At 36.8% G+C, this 21,893-nt stretch overlaps 1 protein-coding gene across 1 annotated transcript in view; it reads right to left on the minus strand.

Annotated features, from left to right (window-relative positions):
* LOC135082527 (proline dehydrogenase 1, mitochondrial) overlaps positions 1–8,434 on the minus strand; it is a 38,420-nt gene extending 29,986 nt beyond the window's left edge. The window contains exon 1 of the mRNA XM_063977328.1: positions 8,123–8,434. Coding sequence (XP_063833398.1) covers positions 8,123–8,326 — 204 coding nt within the window. The 5' untranslated portion in view covers positions 8,327–8,434. The remainder of the gene's footprint in view (positions 1–8,122) is intronic.
* Between the last annotated feature and the right edge of the window lie 13,459 nt (positions 8,435–21,893).

Consider the following 21,893-nt stretch of genomic DNA (forward strand, 5'->3'; position numbering starts at 1 on the left):
GATCAAAGGCAGGACAGTGGCAGCGTTCATACTTGCGTGTTTCAATATCATTCACTTCAAAATCTGTTCAGTAGTTACTACAAAAATGCATCTCTCATTGACGCTTACAAAAGTTAGCTAGGCTGTGACTTAAAAGTAATCTTTTGTCATTATTGTTGTATTCTATAAACAACAACAATATTAGGCTCAACAAATTGTTGCAGATTTCAAGTTTCTAAGAAAAAATAAAGAAAAAGTAGGAAGGTAAAGATACTATGTTCCTTTATTATCCTACATACCGTTGTGTTTAGAATATTAGCTAAATAAAATATTCAACAAATTCTAACAATATGCAAACTAACTTTGCTCCGTGAATTAGGCAGGCCACTGTCATAGGACGTGATCGCCGCGTGATCCGAGTGTGCGAATTCGTTTTTTATTTATTTTGAATAGAGACACGCGGCCTGCGCGTGGGCAGCTCTTAGGTGCACCCAAAAAGATCCTAATTCATGAATGAAACAGTCAAAACTAGAATCTGAAATGTTTGTTATAACATGCGCAAGAGCATTAGGTTTGCACTGGAGCAGTTTAACCTAACTTCGAACTCCTCCTATGTTCTTCTGATTGATTTCGTTGCGGGTCCATGGACATTGGACAGTTTAACTTTCCCCGGGACAAACTTGACCTTCACTGGTTGGGTTATTAGTGGTCAAGCTGTAAGTAGATCCTGGCAACACAGGAGGCGCAGCGGTGGGAACGAGAGGTGGGAATAGTCCCGTAAGCGCATTATGTTAGGTATAGGTACTTACAGGTATCTACATTATGTAACAAACAAATTAACTTTCACATTATACTATCTCTTCATTGCAAAGAAGTGCTACTTAGTTACGTGGCATCATAAAATTATGAATAAACAAAAATAAAACATTAGGTAAACTTAAAAGCCAAATCTATATTGCATTCACATTAGTGCCACCTTAATCAACATGCACGTCTTACAAAAACGACCGGATTACGGGATTTTCCTGTCAATCATTATTATTTATCACACCACAGTCATACAATTCAGTTATAAATCACCTATGTAAGCTTCTGTTGAAATAATAAACGGACTTAAATCACTGATGGGATATTCCTCTAAAAAAACTCCTAAGAGATCCCTAGTAAGATATCTCCCCTTGTTCAGTCGGGGATAAGTAAGGATTAGTCTCCGCTCTTTCACAAATCACGTCTAATCGTGCGAAATGCAGGGAAAAAGAACTCTCCCGACAGACTTTTTGATGGTCCCGCAGCCGCTCCCCTCAAGGAGATTCTGGTTCTGACCAAGAGCCTTTAAGAGTAGGCGCACACCGTTGATTTTTAGTTGGCCGATAGTTGCGCCCGATTTTAATTTGTATGAAGAATCGGCCAAATCGAATCGGCGTAGTGTGCGCACTCCTACATGCCCATACTGATCAACTGCCCGACTAAACTATCGGCCGACGAAAAATCAACGGTGTGCGCCTACTCTAACACTAGATTAAATTAGTATTTATTGAGCAAGGATGCTACATCTTAGTTCTCACTCACACAGAAATGAGCTTAAGAATAAACAAAACTATAAGACTTGACCTAATATCCAATATCCCCTAGATGGGACAGAGGGCGTCCACAAACAGTCCTCCATCGCGTTCGATCTTGAGCTTCGCGTTTGATCTCGCTCCAAAACTATAAGAAGACAACCCTAATTTCACTGTATTAAACGAGATGCTACGGAGTGACGTAACGCCATTTCGGTCGTGTCGTGTCGCTTATCAAGGCCGAGGGGACAACAGCTATTTGATTGATATTAGAGCATTGTGGGCAGGTCATAACACCGTATTACGAGGCTCTGGGCCTCAAGGCTAAGTTTTGCGAGGAAATTCTAGGAATAATACATATTACAATGTCATGGGAAACTTCATTGTTGTTACAAGCATATGCAATAAAATCCATTCATAATCCATTCAACAACAAATTACCTACTTACTGTAACGACTCGATGCGACAAAACGCTACACAATGCGACTAATGTAGTGCAGACTTACATTTTTGTTGCAAAAATAGCACCAGCTATTATCACCAGCTGTTCCACATTGCTTGGTTTCATGTGTAGTCATTTTCAGTACGTTATTTATCCCACCACACTTTCTCACCACTGCAACTACTGTATAGCCAGGATCTACAGCAAGGCTGTGCTTAAGGGCCACAGTTTGGCCCGCAAAAGAATTTTAAGTGGTCCGCGCAAGTATGGTTTGATCTTAATAATTGAGTTTTTATTGCGCTTGTCCCGAGAGTAACTGAAATTTGTTTTTTCTATGACTGAATCCACCGTTTGGCCCGACTCATCAAAAGGTTGAGCAGCCTTGATCTACAGCTTGACTTCCATTGAAACCTAACCAAGTGAAGGTTGAATAGTCCCAGGATAGCTGTCATTTTCAGTAGTGCCGTTCTTGTCCCATGCTGAAACTTACTATCTGTTCCTTTTTCCGGAGCCTTTCAGTATAGCGTAAAGCAGTGTTTTTCAACCTTTTTCATGACGCGCGCCCTAGTATGAAAAAATATTTTGCGACCCCCCGACCGCTCGCTTTTTTTTCATGCATTTTATAATGTTACAAATAATATGTTGCAGGAATCGAATATTAAAATCCATACAACATTTATGCATTTACTTACATAATTAGATTTCGAATAAATCTATTTTAGTAACTTTACTATTTTTTAACTGAGGTCGTTTTTACGACCTCTCGCGACCCCCCTATAGAGGCTTGGCGACCCTATAGAGGCTTGGCGACCCCCCAACCCACAGGTTGAAAAACACTGGCGTAAAGTATCGAAAGTAGCTAAGCTATAGAAGCAACGGTGTCGTACCCTGGTGTCCCCAAGCTCAGAGTCATCAGACCCTGACCAGAAAACCTCATATTGAACTAGCTACGTTTAACTTAAATAGGGCTGCAGCTTTTTGCACTGCCTTTTGGTTTACCTAGCATAACATTATGAGGCCTGGCATTATGATTCAATCTCACTTTTTGTAATGAACTGATGATAGATAGATAATTAGGTTAATAGGCTTGATTGTAAGATGCTCACGCACGACAACTTAGACATTATTCATTATTATTCATCATCCGTAGGTAGGTAATACTGCGTAGTATTTTTTTCTGAATTTTCTTTCCTTATTTGTTCATTCAAATCACGCCTATATTTAGCTTTCAGTTTCAATGGGGTAGGTAGGCATTTGAAGCTATCAAACAAAATTCGTGGTACAGTTTCCTGAAAAATAGAATAGAATTCTAGCTTTGAAATCGTAATTAGTTTTCAGTCAGTTTGCTAACTACAACCTTCGCGAACCTGACGGGATATCCGCTTCTCTCGCTCGCTTGCAATCGATTAAGAGTTTGTGATAGCAATCACAACAACCATAAGGAACATATTTTAGCCTTTGCGCAGATCACCGATTTTTAATTGGCCGATAGTTAGGCCCGATTTTAATTTTTATGAAGAATCGGTACTTTCATAAAACTCTCTCTCATAAAACTATCGTGACAGATGCTATTTCGAAATAGCTTCGAAATTCTGAAGTAAAACTATCACTTATGTTAATACTTTGTCTACAGTTTCTGCAGGCTGCAGCCTGTACACTGTAAGTATAGTCACGGTAATACTATAGTGGTGCAAGAAGTCTGCAACATGATCATGATCATTGACATAACACTTATGGCCTTCCATTCCTGCCAATGAACTCCACACAAGCGAAACTGGTTCCGCAACAGAAGGAATTTTAACAATCCTTCAGAAAACTGCAATCACTCGAAATTAAACTTTATTACACAACGATAAAGTGCAAATACAATCGTTGTTTACGCAGCATCGAAAATTGCAGGGGAGCATCCATCACGCCAAAATAATAACGCAAGGAGAAGTAGAATGTATTTGTGAGCAACAAAGTCGAGAATGTATTGCTGATGAATTTCCGAAACGAGTCTGACGGATTGAGATTTGAGACACGTGAGATTAATGGTTTTTTGTTCGGCAAAACTAGATTTGCAAATAAAACACATAAAGATACATACAAAAAGTCTGTTTTGACGTGACACGAGAGTGGCATATGTGCGACTACTGACATACTTTTTGTTATTACGGTCAGAAAAAGAGCACTTGGCAACAAGACGAGTCGATGAATAGAACGAAAGGGAAAATAATCTTCAGATATGATGTCTTGGCTGGCTTTTAAAATTCTTTGAGAAAGATAGTAACAGTCGAAGGTGACCATGACCATGACCATGACTCCGTGTTTCCCAAGTTATTCATGTCCACATCTAAGAAAACCTGCCTGAAAAATAATTTTCAGGAAATAAATCCAGTTACCTATGAATGAAACCTTCTGATAATGCTATAATTAACTTTCAAAAAAAATAAAACCGACTTCAAATGCGTGAACACAAAAAAAAACTAAAAATTAAAAATATTGCGTATAAAAAAGTTCATCCCCAATTTTCCACCCTTGGGGGTGAAATATTTTCTTCAAATTCGCATGAAACCACCCTTTTGATAATACCTATTCAACAAAAAAATAATCGTTCAAATTGATTTATAATCGGCGGAGATATTGCGTATAAAAAAGTTCATCCCCAATTTTCCACCCTTGGGGGTTGTTTTTTCTATTATTAAATTTAAATGGGACCACCCTTGAGGTATTACCTATACGCCGAAAAAAGATTTGTTCAAATCGGTTCATAATTGGCGGAGTTATCGCGTAACAAACATAGAAAAAAAACATACGGGTCGAATTGAGAACCTCCTCCTTTTTTGAAGTCGGTTGAAAAAAAACTAGCATCTTACAGTTGTTACAGTTGCTATTTTGCTTCGAAATGTAGGTAATGGTGCTGTTACATACACGTCAGTCATTCATGTGACATAATGACGTCAGTAATGACTTGAACAGAACAATGTCACAATGTAGTAGTGCCGCCGTGTCAAATTACACCATTAAGCCACGTGGGCTGAGATTTGCCTTTTAGTTAGCACAAACTACTATAGTTACCATGCGACTAGTTTGAAGAACTGCTTAAAACCGGATTTAAAGTAGACGTACCAATACGGTCTAGACATGTTTAGCACCTACCACACGACAATGTAATACAAATAAATGTTTTTCACGAAGTAAAGGTCGAAAATTAGTGTACACGACTTTTGCATAAACTTTTCCATGGATACGCATGAATTTATTTGTTAAACAAACGAGAATCCATTACATTTTCAATGTGATTGCTATTATCCTACGCAAATAAAGAACTTCAATCCGTTGCCTCCCAGCCATCGTTGATAATCAAATAAACAAAAAAAGCATTTAGCATTTTAAAATTAATCTGAAAATTCGGAAAATTACGAAAATCGTATCGCATTTCAAAATTATTCGTGTAATTTTTAAGGAAAACTTGTTTTCCTCATCAAAGAAATCAAATAAACTTCATGGATTGCATCGCTAAAGAATGCTAAGGCTGAGTTGCACCATCTTACGAACGTCAAAAACCTGTCAAACTCCATACAAAAAACGCCGGTTATTGTTATAATTACGGTTAAAGTAAGTTGTTGCAACTCAGCCTTAAAAAATGCTTTATAATGATTAGCAAACCGTTGACGAAATTATTCACACAGTGACATTATACGACTTTTTGTCACATAAAAATTCATATACCCGATTAAGGGCTGATTTTTCAATCGTCGGATAACTTTTAACTGAAGAATAAGTTTGGCACATTGACAGATTCCGTATGGGAAATATGTCAAATGACAAGTTTATTCTTCAGTTAAAAGATATCTGACGATTGAAAAATCAGCCCTTAGAGTTAGGCACTATTATATTGCTATTAGGTAGTACATAAGTGGGTAAATAACTAAAAATAATGGATGGTCACCGTAAAATCATACGTCAAGACACCTACCTACGTCAGAAAAATTACAATAGGTAACGCTGATCGGTTCCACAACTCATTTGTCGCTTATGAATACCTAAACCATAGAAATATGTCTTTAGAGAGCATGACGAACTCAATGCCAGTGTCTGTTAGTAGACATTATGGTGCATAAAGAACTAGGTAAGTATCAGGCAAACATTCCACTATTTCTCTTCTTTAAAAGTGATGGTGACAAAGAGAAGTTTGTACTCATTTCTACACGATTTTTTATCGAATAATTAACGAAATGAGTAGGTACCTTTTCAGCCATTACAATTTCATCATAATCATCATTATTAAAATTATTAATTCAGTTTATGACAGTTTGGCAGTCCAGTGCTGGACTTAACCAAGCATCATGAATGCAGTATTTCTCGCTTTTTCGTCCCTTAACTTTTTTATCATCATAAAGTAGTCTGTGCAAGCACCCTACACTACGTTTACGTCATAGGTCAACTGGCAGAGAAGCTATGGGAGCTTTAAAGTTCGCTTTATGTACCGATTAATAAAATTAAAGAATAAATAATAAATTACGATCAAGTACCTACACAAATAATGAACTATAATAAATACTAATCTAAGAATCTGTCAAATCAAACTCAAATACAAAAAGCTACCGTTAAACTTAGTTACGGTTAAAGTAAGTTGGTGCAACTCATCCTAAGAATAATATTACGTAAGGTATTCATTATTCCATGAAAAAGGAATTCAAGTTAAGGAATTTAAGTTCGTTTAAGAGGCTCACTAAATTGTGGTTATTGAAACATTGTTTCTATAGTTTGAAAGATTTTATGGAGCATAAGGAATAGTTTTTTAATTTTATTTTAAGAGAAATGTGTATACACCTATAATGGTAGGATTTGGCGATCTAACTTTATTATTGCAATAACTACTGCAAATGTAATGTACCCAAATTTATGCACAATAAATTATTTGATTTTTGATTTGATTTGAAAGGCCTATTTGAAAATAAGTGCCTAATAATAAGTCTATCCAATTGTGCTTACAGTCAACTGTAAGACAATTGAAACGTGACTATTGTAATGAACGTATGAAACTTTGTATCCAGGAAATAATTTTCAGTGATGCAAATAAAGAATCGTGATCAATATGTAGAGGAAATGAATATGTCCTTTTCTTTAGAAAATCAATGAAGCATGCCGATGTTCACTGATAAACTTGACAGTTAACAGTCATTGTAGTTATTGCTAAAGGAAAGATAAAACAACCACAAAGGTTACAGTATCTTTCCCCTTTAAGCTATGCAGTTATGCAATTTTAGTTAGGTAACCTACCTACGCCAAAATAAGTCATCCTACTTAACTAACTTTCCGAAATTTCAGAAGCAAGTGCAAACTGAAAATCGAACACAAGACCCGAAAATCCCGAAATCCTATTGGATGGCCTAATAAGACCACAGATCATAAGGTTCGCGGAAAAAAAAGTAAGTTCCTGATAAAACAATAAAAAAGTTTTGCCTGAATTTTCTTAGTTCCAACTTTTATTACTGTCTTTACTTTAGCTTGTAAGCAAGCATAAAATATTAATTAACCGACTTCAACAAAGAGGTTCTCAATTCGGTTGGTATGTTTTTTTTATTACTAAAGTGTACGTTAGCTTTTATGCAAAGGCGTAAGGCAATTCCTTTTTAGAACAGGCAAGTTTTGGCACGCATTTTACAAGTAGGTATATATATAGGTTTCTTTTCCTCATAGAAACAAGCTGTAATTTGTCCATCCTTCGACAGGTTACGTAAACCCGGCCATGCCAAAAACTCGAAGCCGGTTCAGCACAGGTGTCTGCTCTCAGTCTGGGGCTACCCTCCCCCGCGCATGCGTAGGGAAGCCTATCAAAAATCCATCGCCATTCAAGCACCGATTGCCTTCGATCTCCTCGATTACATGACAGCCTGGTACCTGCCTCAATCTTCAATCCATTACCAAGATAACTCATTATGTTTTTTGCACTAAAACGAAGAGGAAAATTTCAGTTAGGTAACATTGTTAGACGCGCAGTGTAAACGCATCGCTGACTCGGTAAAATCACGCCGAAATTAGGCAGTCATTAATCACCAAGCGATCGCACAAGGACGCACGGCGAGTTATTTCAGACTGTAAACATTAACCATTGTTGTTACATAACGCATCAGCTGAGATCGATCAACTCACCATGGCGTTGTTCTCGACGATCCAGTTGACGGAGCATATCTGGTACACGAGGTAGGCGCGGACCAGCTCGCTCGTTTTCTTGCTTTTGAACGCATCCTTGGGGCTGTTGAAGTTGAGATCGAGCTCGTCTCTCGTTGGGGGCGCGGAGGACAGTACGCGGGCGCTCCGCGGCGCGTTCACAGCCAGACGTCGCAGCAGAGCCATCGTCGGAGCTCCGCGTTCACAAACACAACACGCACTCGCCGGCACCCGCTGACAACTGACAACTGGGCTGACGTCCGCTCGATACGGAGCCGGCGCGCGCAGCCGTTCCAATTTTAAAACTGTACGGAGGTGTGTCACCGGTGCGCGCTGCGATTGGACGTCTTGCCGGCCAGCACGCATTGAACGAAACAACACCACACACCACCGAGCACCAAGATCGCAGATTTTTTTCGCCACATTCACAATGCATGAATGAACCAGCATTGGACAAAAGTTAACGGTCATTTCGACAATGGGATTGAGAAATAGCAAAAATCGATATACCCACGTGGTGCAGGGTAGTCATAACCTCAAAGTAGGGCACTTACATAATCAAACCCGTTCTGTGTAAAAGAAAAGCGCAAAAAGTACGGGGTTCAAGCACCCGCATTGACCTATAAACGCCGCAGAGCATGCCGTTTTAACAAGCAGTTTATTCGATAAGGGCTCGGATAAGCATTCTTGTTTGGTCTGAGGAATTTTCTCACACCTGTATTCTAATTTTCTTAATTGCTGACTATTGTAATCTTCGAAGAATACTTCAGCAACAGAATTTCTGTTGGCCTTGTCTCTCATCTCAATAGATTTACAAAAACAATAAGACAAGTGAAGGCAAGGTTTAGTTTATAAAATTGCGCGCATTTGTTTACATTTTAACTACGAGCCGTGCTACGAGTGACCACCTCGGCTTTGCACGGCTAAATTATTGTTTACTCATAAGCCCTTGTGATTAGCTTCATGTATAAAGTTATACCGTTCATTGTGGAAAACCTTGGTGAAGGCCTTTGTCCAGCAGTGGACGTCATTTGGCTGAAACGAACGAAAGTAAAAACCTCGCCTAGAAGAAATAATTGGGGGAGGCCTATGTTCAGCAGTCCTATGGCTGAAATGATGATCAACTGCTATATTGAGAAGTCATAAATACAATACAATTGTACTTTATATGATCAGTTAAATTTAGACGCACCACTTGAAGGTAAATGTTAACAGCATTGTTTTGTTTCGGCATTTAGAGGTAAGATAGCCAGTTCCTCTGTGGTTGAGGATTCCGGGTGAAACCACCTTCGGCCTGATCATGAAGTCATGAGCGACTGAAGACTATCAATTTAATTATACTTTTCTTGACTAACCTCTTCAGCTTCTTTATGTAAATAATATATTATATGAAAACCCACAAAGAAGAACATTGCTTTAAATATGACACGAATCAATAAAGCCTAAAATTTAATACCTACCTAGCAAAAAAATGCATAAAAGAAAAATTTACGTTAAAACAAAAAACAACCTACATTGTGCTTTATACAGGGTGGTAAGGACCAGACGGTATATTTTTTTTAAGTTGGTTTGGGGACCTATCTCACGAATTTGCATAGCTTAAATATCTTTTTTCGGCTTCGGCTTTCGGTCAATAAAAACCCAACCATTATTCATCTTGGCTGAGTGTAGTATCCAGGAAAACTGTCGTATACAAAAGTTACTATACTTACGGCGGACAGGAAAGTAAAGGTTGAGTTAATACCTATCACGTGAGCTATTGAGTATTTGCCAGTAATTATTTGTTGTAAATGAGGAGATCCGCAGGAGAACCAAAGTAACCGACATAGCTCGCAGAATTGCTAAAATCAAGTTGCAGTGGGCGGGGCACATAGCTCATAGAGACGATGGCCGTTGGGGCAGGAAAGTTCTCGAGTGGCGACCACGGGCTGGAAGACGTAACGTGGGCAGGCCTCCTACTAGGTGGAGCGACGATCTGGTAAAGGTCGCGGGAAGAGCCTGGATGCGGGCAGCGCAGGACCGTTCATTATGGAAAACCTCGGGGGAGGCCTTTGTTCTGCAGTGGACGTCATTTGGCTGAAATGACGACGACGATTTGTTGTAAAATCGCCAAAAATAGGGATATTTTCCGTGTCGTTACAGCAAAACAAACATAAATAATACCTACCTACCTATAGATCAGAGATACAGGGTGGCCCAGAAGAAAGTTCACTTTTGAAAATTCAATGAAACGAAAACTGTAAATTTTTGTAGAACTTTAACTATTGCAATTTAAAGGAAATTTAGTGCAATTTATTTTAAAATTTACTTTCTTTTATAAATTTTATCGTACATGTGATTCCCTTGACATTTACAACATTCGGTCAACATACATAAAAATTTTGGAAAACTTTCGTTAGAGTTACCTCAAAATGGATTCAGGATGGATGAATGCTGCAGAGTTTTTGGATTATTAGTGTATACTCTGCTCATAAGGTAACCCCACAAAAAGAAGTCTGCTGGAATGAGATTAGCGCTTCTTAGAGGCAGTGAGATTTCACCCCTGCTTAATGGTGCAGTCCTGTTGTCCCCCCTGCTTGGCCCCCCTGGGGGAGCCAACAGGATTTCGAAATCCTGTTGTCCCCCCTGGCTAGGGGAGACAACAGGACTGGATTTTCAATCAATGATTTGAGGACTGTTGTCCCCCCTGGCAAACATTGAGTATTTAGAAGCCATATATTTTTATAACTTTTAAGATGAACTGAAAATGGAGTACCTGACTGAATGTCATACTTATTGCCAAACTAAATACCTAAACGAATGTCAAATAATAATTAACATTTTGTTAACGAAAAAAATACAAGTTGTTGGTACCGGCGCAGTACCGGTATCCGAAAATCTTTATGAATTATCCCTACTACATAATATTAAGTAAATGCGAAAAACTTTATCTGTCTGTCTGTTACGAATTCACGCCTAAACCATTGAACCGATTTTGATATTTGGTAAAGAGATAGTTTTGAGTACCGGGAAAGGACGTGGGATACTTTTTATGCCAGTTTTTGAAACAGGAAGGCGCTCTTATATTTTTTTCTGTGACAGACAAAATTTTACGCAGACAAAGCCGTGGGCAAAAGCTAAGTTAAAGGTATGCTATTCTCATGTATAAAAAGTATTCTCTTCTGTAAAGTTTACTAAAAATCCTTTTAGTAGTTTTTAAATACGTGAAAGAGTATCAAACATCCATACTCACAAACTTTGACATTTATAATATTAGTAGGTAGGACGCTAAAACTGCATAATATACAGGGTGTTTGGCGCATCGTGTGCCAAAATTATTTGGCGGATAGAATGGGTCATTTTCTATATTTTCAGCCCCCATAACACGTTCCATGCCAGGCGGCTACTTTTATATGAATTTTTTTAGTAATTTCACCAAAATACCCAAATCGCATCATTTAATTTCGATTTAAAAAAAACTACTAGGCGTAGCCTCAAAGTAAATATCTTGTTTTGACGTGCATTGATGTAGGGTTGCATCAAATCTAAATTTACCGGCAAATATCATCTAGTTTTTTTTAAATTCAGCTTTGAAGTTTTCCGAAAAGTTAAAAATGGACTGAACAATTAAGTTTACATGGCTATAATAAAAAAATTAAAAGAGATAGCGATCTTCGGATTTTATCAAAACTTCTCTAGTCTATCCCCATTCAAACGGTATACTAATCATGTTTAAATAATAACAACAACTTCACAAATTCCTTAAATTAGTGCATTGACTCTACTCGGACTGATATTCAAATTTTGAATTTTGAACCTTTTTTTTACTTTACAATAAGTTCAAAGCAGGTAAAAACTTCACAAAATATTTACTTTGAGGCTACGCCTAGTAGTTTTTTTTAAATTGAAATTAAATGATGCGATTTGGGTATTTTGGTGAAATTACTAAAAATTAATATAAAAGTAGCCGCCTGACATGGAACGTGTTATGGGGGCTGAAAGTATAGGAAATGACCCATTCTATCCGCCAAATCATTTTGGCACACGATGCGCCAAACACCCTGTATATTAAATTAATCATAATATTCAACACTTGCTCAGTGATTCAACAAGCGGCCGCCCGCGACTTCGTATGCGTGGAATCCGTTTTAAAATTTCGTAAAATTCTATTATATCCTTCATATTATTTCATATCCTTAAATAAATAGTTAAATAAAATCCGTTCTTGGCAGATGTCTACACTCTATAAGGAACCTACCTGCCAAATTTTAAGTTTGTAGGTGTCAGTATCGGTACCAACACCTTATTTTTTTCGTTATCAAAATGGTAATTATTATTTAACAAACGGTTAGGTATTCAGTTTGGCAATTTGGCATTCAGTCAGGTACTTCAGTATTTAAAAAAAATATTTTATACAAATAATATATGGCTTTTAAATCATGTTTGCCAGGGGGGACAACAGTCCTCAAATCATTGATTAAAAATCTAGTCCTGTTGTCTCCCCTAGCCAGGGGGGACAACAGGATTTCGAAATCCTGTTGGCTCCCCCAGGGGGGCCAACCAGGGGGGACAACAGGACTGCACCTGCTTAATTGGTTTGTTGCATTGAAAGGATGATTAATTTTTGAGAGCGCTATACTGGTAGGCTGAAAAGCTTTTTGATTTCAAAGCTGCAAGATTCGCAAGGCTATGACCGGAGCACTTGGTTTTATCAAGATGGGGCTACGTGTCACACTTCAAATGAGAGCATTTAGATGGTAAGAGACATGTTCCCACAAAAAAATAATTTCAGGCAGGGGTGACATCTCCTGGCCTCCAGGAAGCCCTGATCTCACTCCAGAAAATTCTTTTTTGTGGTGTTACATTAAGAATAGAGTATACTTTTATAATCCAACAACCATGCAGCAACTGAAGCCGAGCATTCGGCAAAAAAGTTGAAAATAGGTTTCGAGGTAATTCTAACGAACGCATTCCAAGATTTCGATACACGTTGATCGAATGTTGTAAGCGTCAAGGAAATCTCCTAGGCGATGTAATTTAATAAAGGTAAATATTAAAATAAATTGCATAAAATTTCCTTTAAATTGCAATTAGGGTTTCTGATTTCTCGACCTATTTTTTTTCTCGAGTTTCGGGAATTCTCGAGGCGAAAGTCTCGAGTTTTCTCGGGTCTCGAGTCTTTTAATTAAAACTGTTGAAATCGATTGAAATTTAATAAAAACACGGGATTTTTAATCTAATATACCTACTTTAATGCATAACAATCAATATTAGAATTTATTACCACTTATTTTGGTAAGGAAACAAACAAAAAATGAAATCTTCTTTCAACATTAATATTAACTAATAATCATAATTTAGTTATTAACTAAAGGAACAAAAGTCATAAAGTCGCGTGTAATTTAAGGATAAATAACAATAAAAAATCTGGAGCTACAATAATTGAATGATTTGTTTTCCAAAGGACACAAGTCCAAATAGCAAAATTACGATAAATAGTTTTTTTATAAACAAAAAAACACTTAAATATTTTTTTAAATTTTTTTAGGATAACGACTTGAATAAACTTTACGAGGAGGCACGAGTACCTAACCTAACAGACAGTTAACAAATTTTTCGGTCTTTAAATCAGTCAGAGTTAAACATACAAAATAAAAATAGGTAAAGCATACTCGTAGGTAAATATTATTACTTAGTTTCGATTGAGATCATTAATTGCAAATCAAATCAGTTAAAAAAGGAAGACTAGGTCAGTCTAAAAGCAACGTTAACCTATTAAATAATTAAAAACTTACTTTTGTCAAAGAAAACAGGCTTTCAAGAGTATTAAAGCTTCTAAATCGAAACTCGAGAATTCTCGAGCTCCGGTAATATTTTTCTCGTCTCGAATGAAGCCAAATTTCTCGAGTTTTCTCGAGTTCGAGAAGGCTCGAGCAGAAACCCTAATTGCAATAGTTAAAGTTCTATAAAAATGTAGAGTTTTACGTTTCCTTGAATTTTCAAAAGTGAACTTTCTTCTGGGCCACCCTGTAGTAAACATCAAAAGTAAATAGGGTTACTTCCTTACCTAGAATAATCTAGACAAGATGTATGGACTTACCTGAAACAGAAAGTGAGGGTTATATTTATAGAGCGCTACGGCTATGTGCGCACGGGTGACTTTTTGCACCTTTTTGTCACCGTGACTTCTTTTTACACTTTATATTTTGGTAACTCTATGTGTGTTATAGAATGCTGTTTGTTTTCCTAACAATAAAATAAAAATAAAATAAATAAAGAGAAACAAAAGTCACCCGTGAACGCGTTACAGCAGTGGAGAATAAGGCCCGGTTTCTAAATACAGATTTCCAGCTTGATCCCACTATCTTTTAATTATTAAGGATGAATTTGAATTTATGAAAGTTCATAATTATTAAGTAAATGCAATAAATTGTTGAGTATTGGGTAAATATTGATATTATTTTACCCTAGTGCGTAAATGGATATTATCACAAATGCCTAATTTATATCAGCACCTATTCCAGAAATTTTGAGGTAAATAACACATTTTTGTGAGGTCATGGAGGTATCATGAGTAGGACATTGAAATATTTCTATAAGTCATACTTTCATGATTATTAAATAGTCATTTAGTGTATTCACTAGGTACGAAATATACGTCACTGCGGTCTAAATGAAGTCACAATATTTAGCGAGTGCCTAGGTAACTTGTGTCAAAATAATAGCAGTGAATTAACTCAAAATTACGAATTTTGCCATTATATTTTGAACTCTTTACCTTTACTATAGGGTATAAACCAATACAGTATTTTAGGGGTCGAGTGCAGTCGAATTACAACACTCTGATATTTAAAGAGGTTTTGTTCTGCTTAATAAATGAGTCTATGCGCGAACGAGTGACTTTTTGCACCTTTTTGTCACCGTGACAGTATACATATCTTTCTCCTTTACACTTTTTTTAAAGAGAAAACAAGTCACCCGTGTGCGCATAGCCTAATAATTAACAGAAACCACGCAACAATAAAACAAGGCACGTCATGTATACATAGATATTTTTATTTGAAAAATACTTCGTGTAGCTAACAAACTAATCACAATATGGCATTCTACCGATAAGTTTTTACAAAATAACTTACTGCAAATTAATATAGCAGCGCTCACCGACACACACGACTGTCCACACGCACACACGTATGCGTACATGTACATTATCGCCGTCAATTTAGAATTTGTTATGTTGATCACATTCAAAAGCCTAAAGTAAATCGAAATATTGCTATCTTCGCTCTAACTGCCATTCCTTTTTGCATGGGCAATCTTTGAAAGATCACTTTCAGATTTCAATCAAGTCCGTAAAAAGTTTTTTGTAGATTTTTCAAAACTCACTTAAACCATCAAGACCTATGCCCAAAAACTAGGCAGAATAGTTTATGATCTTTGCCTGCTTACAGAACTTTAAACGCCAATTTGTGACTTTATATTTTTGCTCACATTCAATGTGTGTTATCTTCATTTGTTTTATTTTTATGTCAGTTATATTAAAAGGTCTATTCGAGATCTTTCGAAGATTTCCCATTTTCTCTCGCCTTAACAATCTACTTTATATTTTCTAATAAATGCCGGTGTTCAACCCATTTTTGGATTTACAAAATACAGTTTTGGCGTAATTAAAAAAACAACCGTTTACATTTTACTTTACAGGTTCAGAAAATAAGCACTGACCTGCTTTAGAGACGTTTTAAACCTTACCAGCTTGATTTAAGATTCTTTATCGAAAAATCGCGAATAATTTTTGCCTCACTGATAACGTCAAATCGTCTCTATGAATAACTTTAAGTAGTATGTCTTTACTTTAATAAATATTTGAAAAATTATCGTATGTTCAGTACAATATTGCATCTATTAAATATGATTAATAAAGAATATTATTATCCTCAAAAATAATAATGTTCTATCCACCCAATCTATGTCTCACCCCTACAATATAATAATAATAAAAATAATTATAATCAAGTAAATAAAAATCATTTTCTACTCATGCCTCACATATTGGCAAGGAAATTTAAGCCGATTGGGTTAAATAAAAATATATGTATGTCGGTGAAAAAGCATCTTTCTTAGGCTAATATTATAATATTTAATATATAGAATGACTAATATAATTCGACCAAATTTAAGACACAGCACATCTAAAGCCGCCCGCTGAATTTCGCGTGAAACAGTTTTTGCAATATCTCAAAGAATTATGTCGCAAATCGTTTTTCTTTCATGTGATAAAACAATCATCGGTCAGCCTTAAAGCCCGTGCGTCTGAGCAAATGGTCGAAAATTATCAATGTATGGTAAAACAAACACATCTAAACATATCTTACAAATACAAATATCTATTACATCTTAAAATAATAATAAAACTTAAAGCTAACTTTTAGATCTAATATGTACAATTTTCGTATTAAAATGATATTATTGTGATTTTAGTCTATTTTCACGCTACATAAAAATATCGTTTGACGCACATACAACTGTAAGCTTCGTACAATGTCGTAATTCCGCTTTTTACGTAAAATGTATAATAACGGAAAATGCACCGAAAATAAACTACACCTATCTTATTGCCAGCGAGTCTATTCAACAGAATATCGGCTATATCTATCTCTCTCACCTACACTAGCATTCAACAATGAGTGAGAGAGACAGTAGGGTCGAATAAAACCGAAATATTTCGCCTAGAAGGCCTAAGTTTCCCATTCGTTATCTAAAACTGTAACATTTATTATTATTTAATAAGGCTAATAATTAGCCTTATTATTATTATGAGTCTTCAAATAACTGACATTTGACAACAGTTGACACTTAATGACAAGCATGTCAACCAAAGTGTCAAACGTGCAGCGCTTATTCATGTGTTTTGTGTCGAGTAAACGCCAAAATACACCGAATCCGTACGCGTAGCATTGACATACACCACGATACAATAAGTTTAATGTAATATTATTACCACATATCATGGTTATCCAAGCACATAACATTTTTAATGCGAGAGTCTATTATTCTGTTATATTTCTGAAAAAAGATAGATGGGTTTTTTAAAAGGAAGAAATAACGACCTTTTAGTGAACTCAAAATAAATGACATCCACAAAGGCGAAGTCACGGGCAGAAGCTAGTTAAAAAAATAAGACACTATACACTTGCGTGACGTATTACGTGACGTATTGATTCGGTGTATTTCTGCCTTTAATTTGCTAAGTTATTTTCTGAGTGAGATCAATCAACTTACAGAATGAGAAACTCGTATTCATTTAAACTAATATGTATTGCAATGTCAACTACTTGGTTATATCTACAGAGAAATATCGAATTACACCCCCACTACTCGCTACTCGATATTATGACATAATCTGTAGTTAGAAGTAGTTATTAGAAAATGTGTAAAGAAATAAATCTTGTAAAGTCCAGTCGCCGAGCAGATTATAATTTCGTACAATGACCCCAGGCTACCCATCCTTATTGCTGTCGCGCTCGCACCCTCACCGCGGCCGCCCGTGAAGCATGGGTAGTTTGGGGTCATTGTACGAAATTCTATCTGCTCGGCGATCGGACTTTAGTTAAAACTGTGTAAATGTGATATTTTGACTACTTTTCTGTTAGCTGCCTTGCACAAAATAAATAACCAATTCAAATCCTATTTTTCGCGAAACAACGCAGCATTTTATTATTTCCTAATTTGTGCATGATTTAAATTTCATTAAGGAAACCTTACATAAATAATATTATAACGCAACTCTCTGAAAGCTGAGATTCATCTCTATTAATAAATCTATATTTCTTTTTATCTTAAAACGTAATATCCTGCTTTAAATCCGTTTTAATATTAAAAATTAAACACGTCTAAATAATATAACGCAAAATAAGCATGTACTTATGATAAAACGTTCACCTTTTACTTTCGTTTCGAAATCGGTCTCTATTCGCGTATATACAAGGCCCAACTCAAAATGATAACTCCACTTCTGTACAAAAATAAAATAGGACACAAGACATACATAATATGTGTTAATTCTCATTATATACAACGCCTAAGTTACCTAGCTTACCGTATTGGTGTTACCAATTTATTGATAATATACTATTTTAATAAATTTAGTATAAAATTTTACTCCATTCAAAATACAACTTATTCGGCTATCAAAAGAACAGAATGTCTTGTCGCACACATAGATTAGTTCCTCATTATTATGTATTTATAGGCACAAATGAACAATATTGAGTGCCGTAAGCTTCTCACTATGACTACTTACAAGTAGGCGAGGGGTTATAGTCCTACATTAACGCTATCTATGTATAGATACGCCACGTTTGTATACACTACACTAGCTACACCTAAAAAAGAGACAACTAGTGGTAAAGGCGTCTGGTTCGTAGAGCGTTGTCTCTGTCATTATCCCCTTTAAAATAGGGTATATACATGAACGATTATTCGGAATATACATTAACAGAGAAATCAACAGTGTAAAATCAACTATATCCACCTCTTTCTCAACAGTTTGTCTAATGTCATCTAATGATCGAAGTGGCATATCTATATAATAGATTTTTCTACACACATTTGGGGCAATATTCTTTGGACTTCGTACGAAATGTACAATACGAAAACGTCAAGAAATAGCTCAATATAAGGCAACCAGTTTTTTGTTCTTGACTGTATTTGTTATTACTGGAAATAATGAATTATTCGTCTCATTTAGTCCGGCAACTTCGCGAATGAAAGATCCGCTAGATGGCGGGATGTGGATGTGGGATCTGACTGCTGCGTGATTGGTGGATTTTGACATACTTATCTGTCAATATCATGTCAAAAATAACCAATCATGCAGCATTTGGACCTCGCGTCTACGTATTGCCATCTGGCGGATTTTTCATTCGCGAAAACCCTCATTACTTATCAATAAAGTATTGAAAAATGTGACATTTCTTCAACCACTTCTAATCACCAGCCGATGTCCGAAAAAGGTGGTAAGGCAAGTTATATTTGTATACAAAATGCCCTAAAAAGGTCTTCATACCGATGAAGTATAAAACAATATGTGTCTGCATTGTTTTTCTTGACGGTTATCATACATTACATTTAGATACGAAGTCTCCAACCAAAGATAAAAACCGTACGTGAACATTGCCAAAAAAATCAATGAATATATTTTACTCTTTAAATATTTATGTTTTCAATACATTTATTAAAAATATTAATTTTCCTATTGTTAGACCAACATTGTTACTCAAAATAGTAGACGCGATTCATTCTCACACCAAAAAAGAGGCAATGTCCACCGAACGACAATAAAGTCAGCAGAAATAATGGATTTTCAAGGCCGTATCCAGGGGGGGGGGGTCAGTCTGGAAGTCACTTTGAAGGAGTTAAGTCAATCTATCTGACTTGCCTCCACCTACGCCAGAAACTGGGTATGACTTGCCCCCTCCTAGGCCAGAAGCGGGTTATGACTTGCCCCCAGAAGCGGGGTATGACTTGCCCCCTCCTAGGCCAGAAGCGGGGTATGACTTGCCCCCTCCTAGGCCAGAAGCGGGTTATGACTTGCCCCCTCCTAGGCCAGAAGCGGGGTATGACTTGCCCCCTCCTAGGCCAGAAGCGGGTTATGACTTGCCCCCTCCTAGGCCAGAAGCGGGTTATGACTTGCCCCCTCCTAGGCCAGAAGCGGGGTATGACTTGCCCCCTCCTAGGCCAGAAGCGGGGTATGTCTTGCCCCATCCTAGGCCAGAAGCGGGGTATGACTTGCCCCTCCTAGGCCAGAAGCGGGGTATGACTTGCCCCCTCCTAGGCCAGAAGCGGGGTATGACTTGCCCCCTGCTAAGCCAGTAGCGGGGTTTGACTTGCCCCCTCCTAGGCCAGAAACTGAGTACGCCCATGTGGATTTTCATCAATCGATCCTTTCCATCATTTTTATACCCTAATTAATTTTGACAATAACTGGAAGACGTCTCACAGTGACAATTCTCATCTTTACACGATTTTGTTAACTCATCATTTTCACGTTCAATAAGAACCAATTTAAACAATCAATACTTCAATTTTCTGTTGATTTTCCACTAAAATATACCATTATTTCTGTGACGTTACGAACATAATCCGTGCCCTATTTATTGCCTAAGAGACCATCTATCTAAGCGAAACCTAACACGCCTTTAAACTCTTTAACCCTACGAAATTGTCTTTCTTCCACTTAAAACTTTTATAAGTCAAAACCGTTTAGACCGAGTTGCAAAAAAGTGCAAAACAATAACTTTTTTGGCAGTAAAAGTATCACTGCATCCTTCAAATATATTATAGATGCCAATTTTGTTGCGAGTAATAAAAAAATCCGCGCACACAAACTAAAAGTTCGTCTACATAGATGCAATGAAGAGTCAAGTGTTGACTAATTTAAAAATGAATCATAGCCAACATTTTGATGAATATCTATGACGCTTTACGATGTCTATTTTTTCAGTCTACCATTCCGCCTACAGTATTCCTTTTAAAATACTATTGTATTATTGCATTACAGGCATCTATCTAGGGTTCACGCTTTGACATGTACTTTAATTTATAAAGGCCTTTAATTAATGCTTTATTTGTCCGTAAGATATTAAAATACCGCTTAAAGTTTACAAAAACATATAACGTATAGGGTTGCCAGATAGCCGGGACATCCGGGATTGTCTCGAAATTTTGCGTCTCGTCAAGGAATTTTTTCTATGACCACGACCCGACACCGTTGTCCTAGTAGAATTGTCCCGAATTTGATAAGTTTCTACCTGGCTACCCTAATATACGCATTTTCGAATCCAAATGCGTAAAAAGTTAGTGCGCGTATACTAAAGTATAATTCGCAACTTCGTAAAACATTCGACTTATAAAAACATACGACTACAGACGTACCGTTTTCCGAAGGCAAATCTTTAAAACATACTGACTAATATTCCGAGGACTGTGTACATTTCGACGCCATTCAATTATCCCTACTTCTTTCTATACTGGCGGAGTCGACGCCTATAATATAGCTATATTAATTTTCAAACACGAACTATTGTCGTAAGCAACATGCCCGCACGATTCATACATTCACACAAACTCGGGAACAGTTGCGGATTCAAAACTGTTCTCGGGAACAGTTTTTTTCAAAATCACTTATTGATTAAATATGTGCATACGAAATGTAATAAGGGTAGACTACACCAATCAACTGATATCATTTTGTATGAAAATAATGACGTTTCGTAAATAAATACGTAAGCTGTATTTGATTTATAAATAAACTACGTTCTGAAATTAGTCTTTGATGGGTGATGTGTTTATTGCCTTATTATTCGTACAACAATGTAGCTGTATTGACAGACAAAACTAGAAATAAACGTCAAAGTCAACGTTAAACAGAAACTCAATAATATCGTCAACAAACAAAAGTCTATGGATTATAATAAAATAAATTACTCCATCTCCAAAATCTGTTCCCGGCAACATAATCTGTTCCCTACTAAAGCCCAGTCTGTGAGCATGTAGAATTCTGTCCAATGACCCCAAGCTACCCATCCTTATCGCTCGCGTGTAATTATGTTACTGTCACGCTCGCACACTCACTGCGGGCGCCCGTCGCACAGTCGCGACAGCAATATAATTACGCGCGAGCGATAAGGATGGGTAGCTTGGGGTCATTGGACAAAATTCTACGTGCTCACAGACCAGACTATACCATAGACTACCGTTCACAATCACTTTAAAA

Source organism: Ostrinia nubilalis, chromosome 21 (assembly GCF_963855985.1).
Source record: "Ostrinia nubilalis chromosome 21, ilOstNubi1.1, whole genome shotgun sequence".
NCBI lineage: Eukaryota > Metazoa > Arthropoda > Insecta > Lepidoptera > Crambidae > Ostrinia > Ostrinia nubilalis.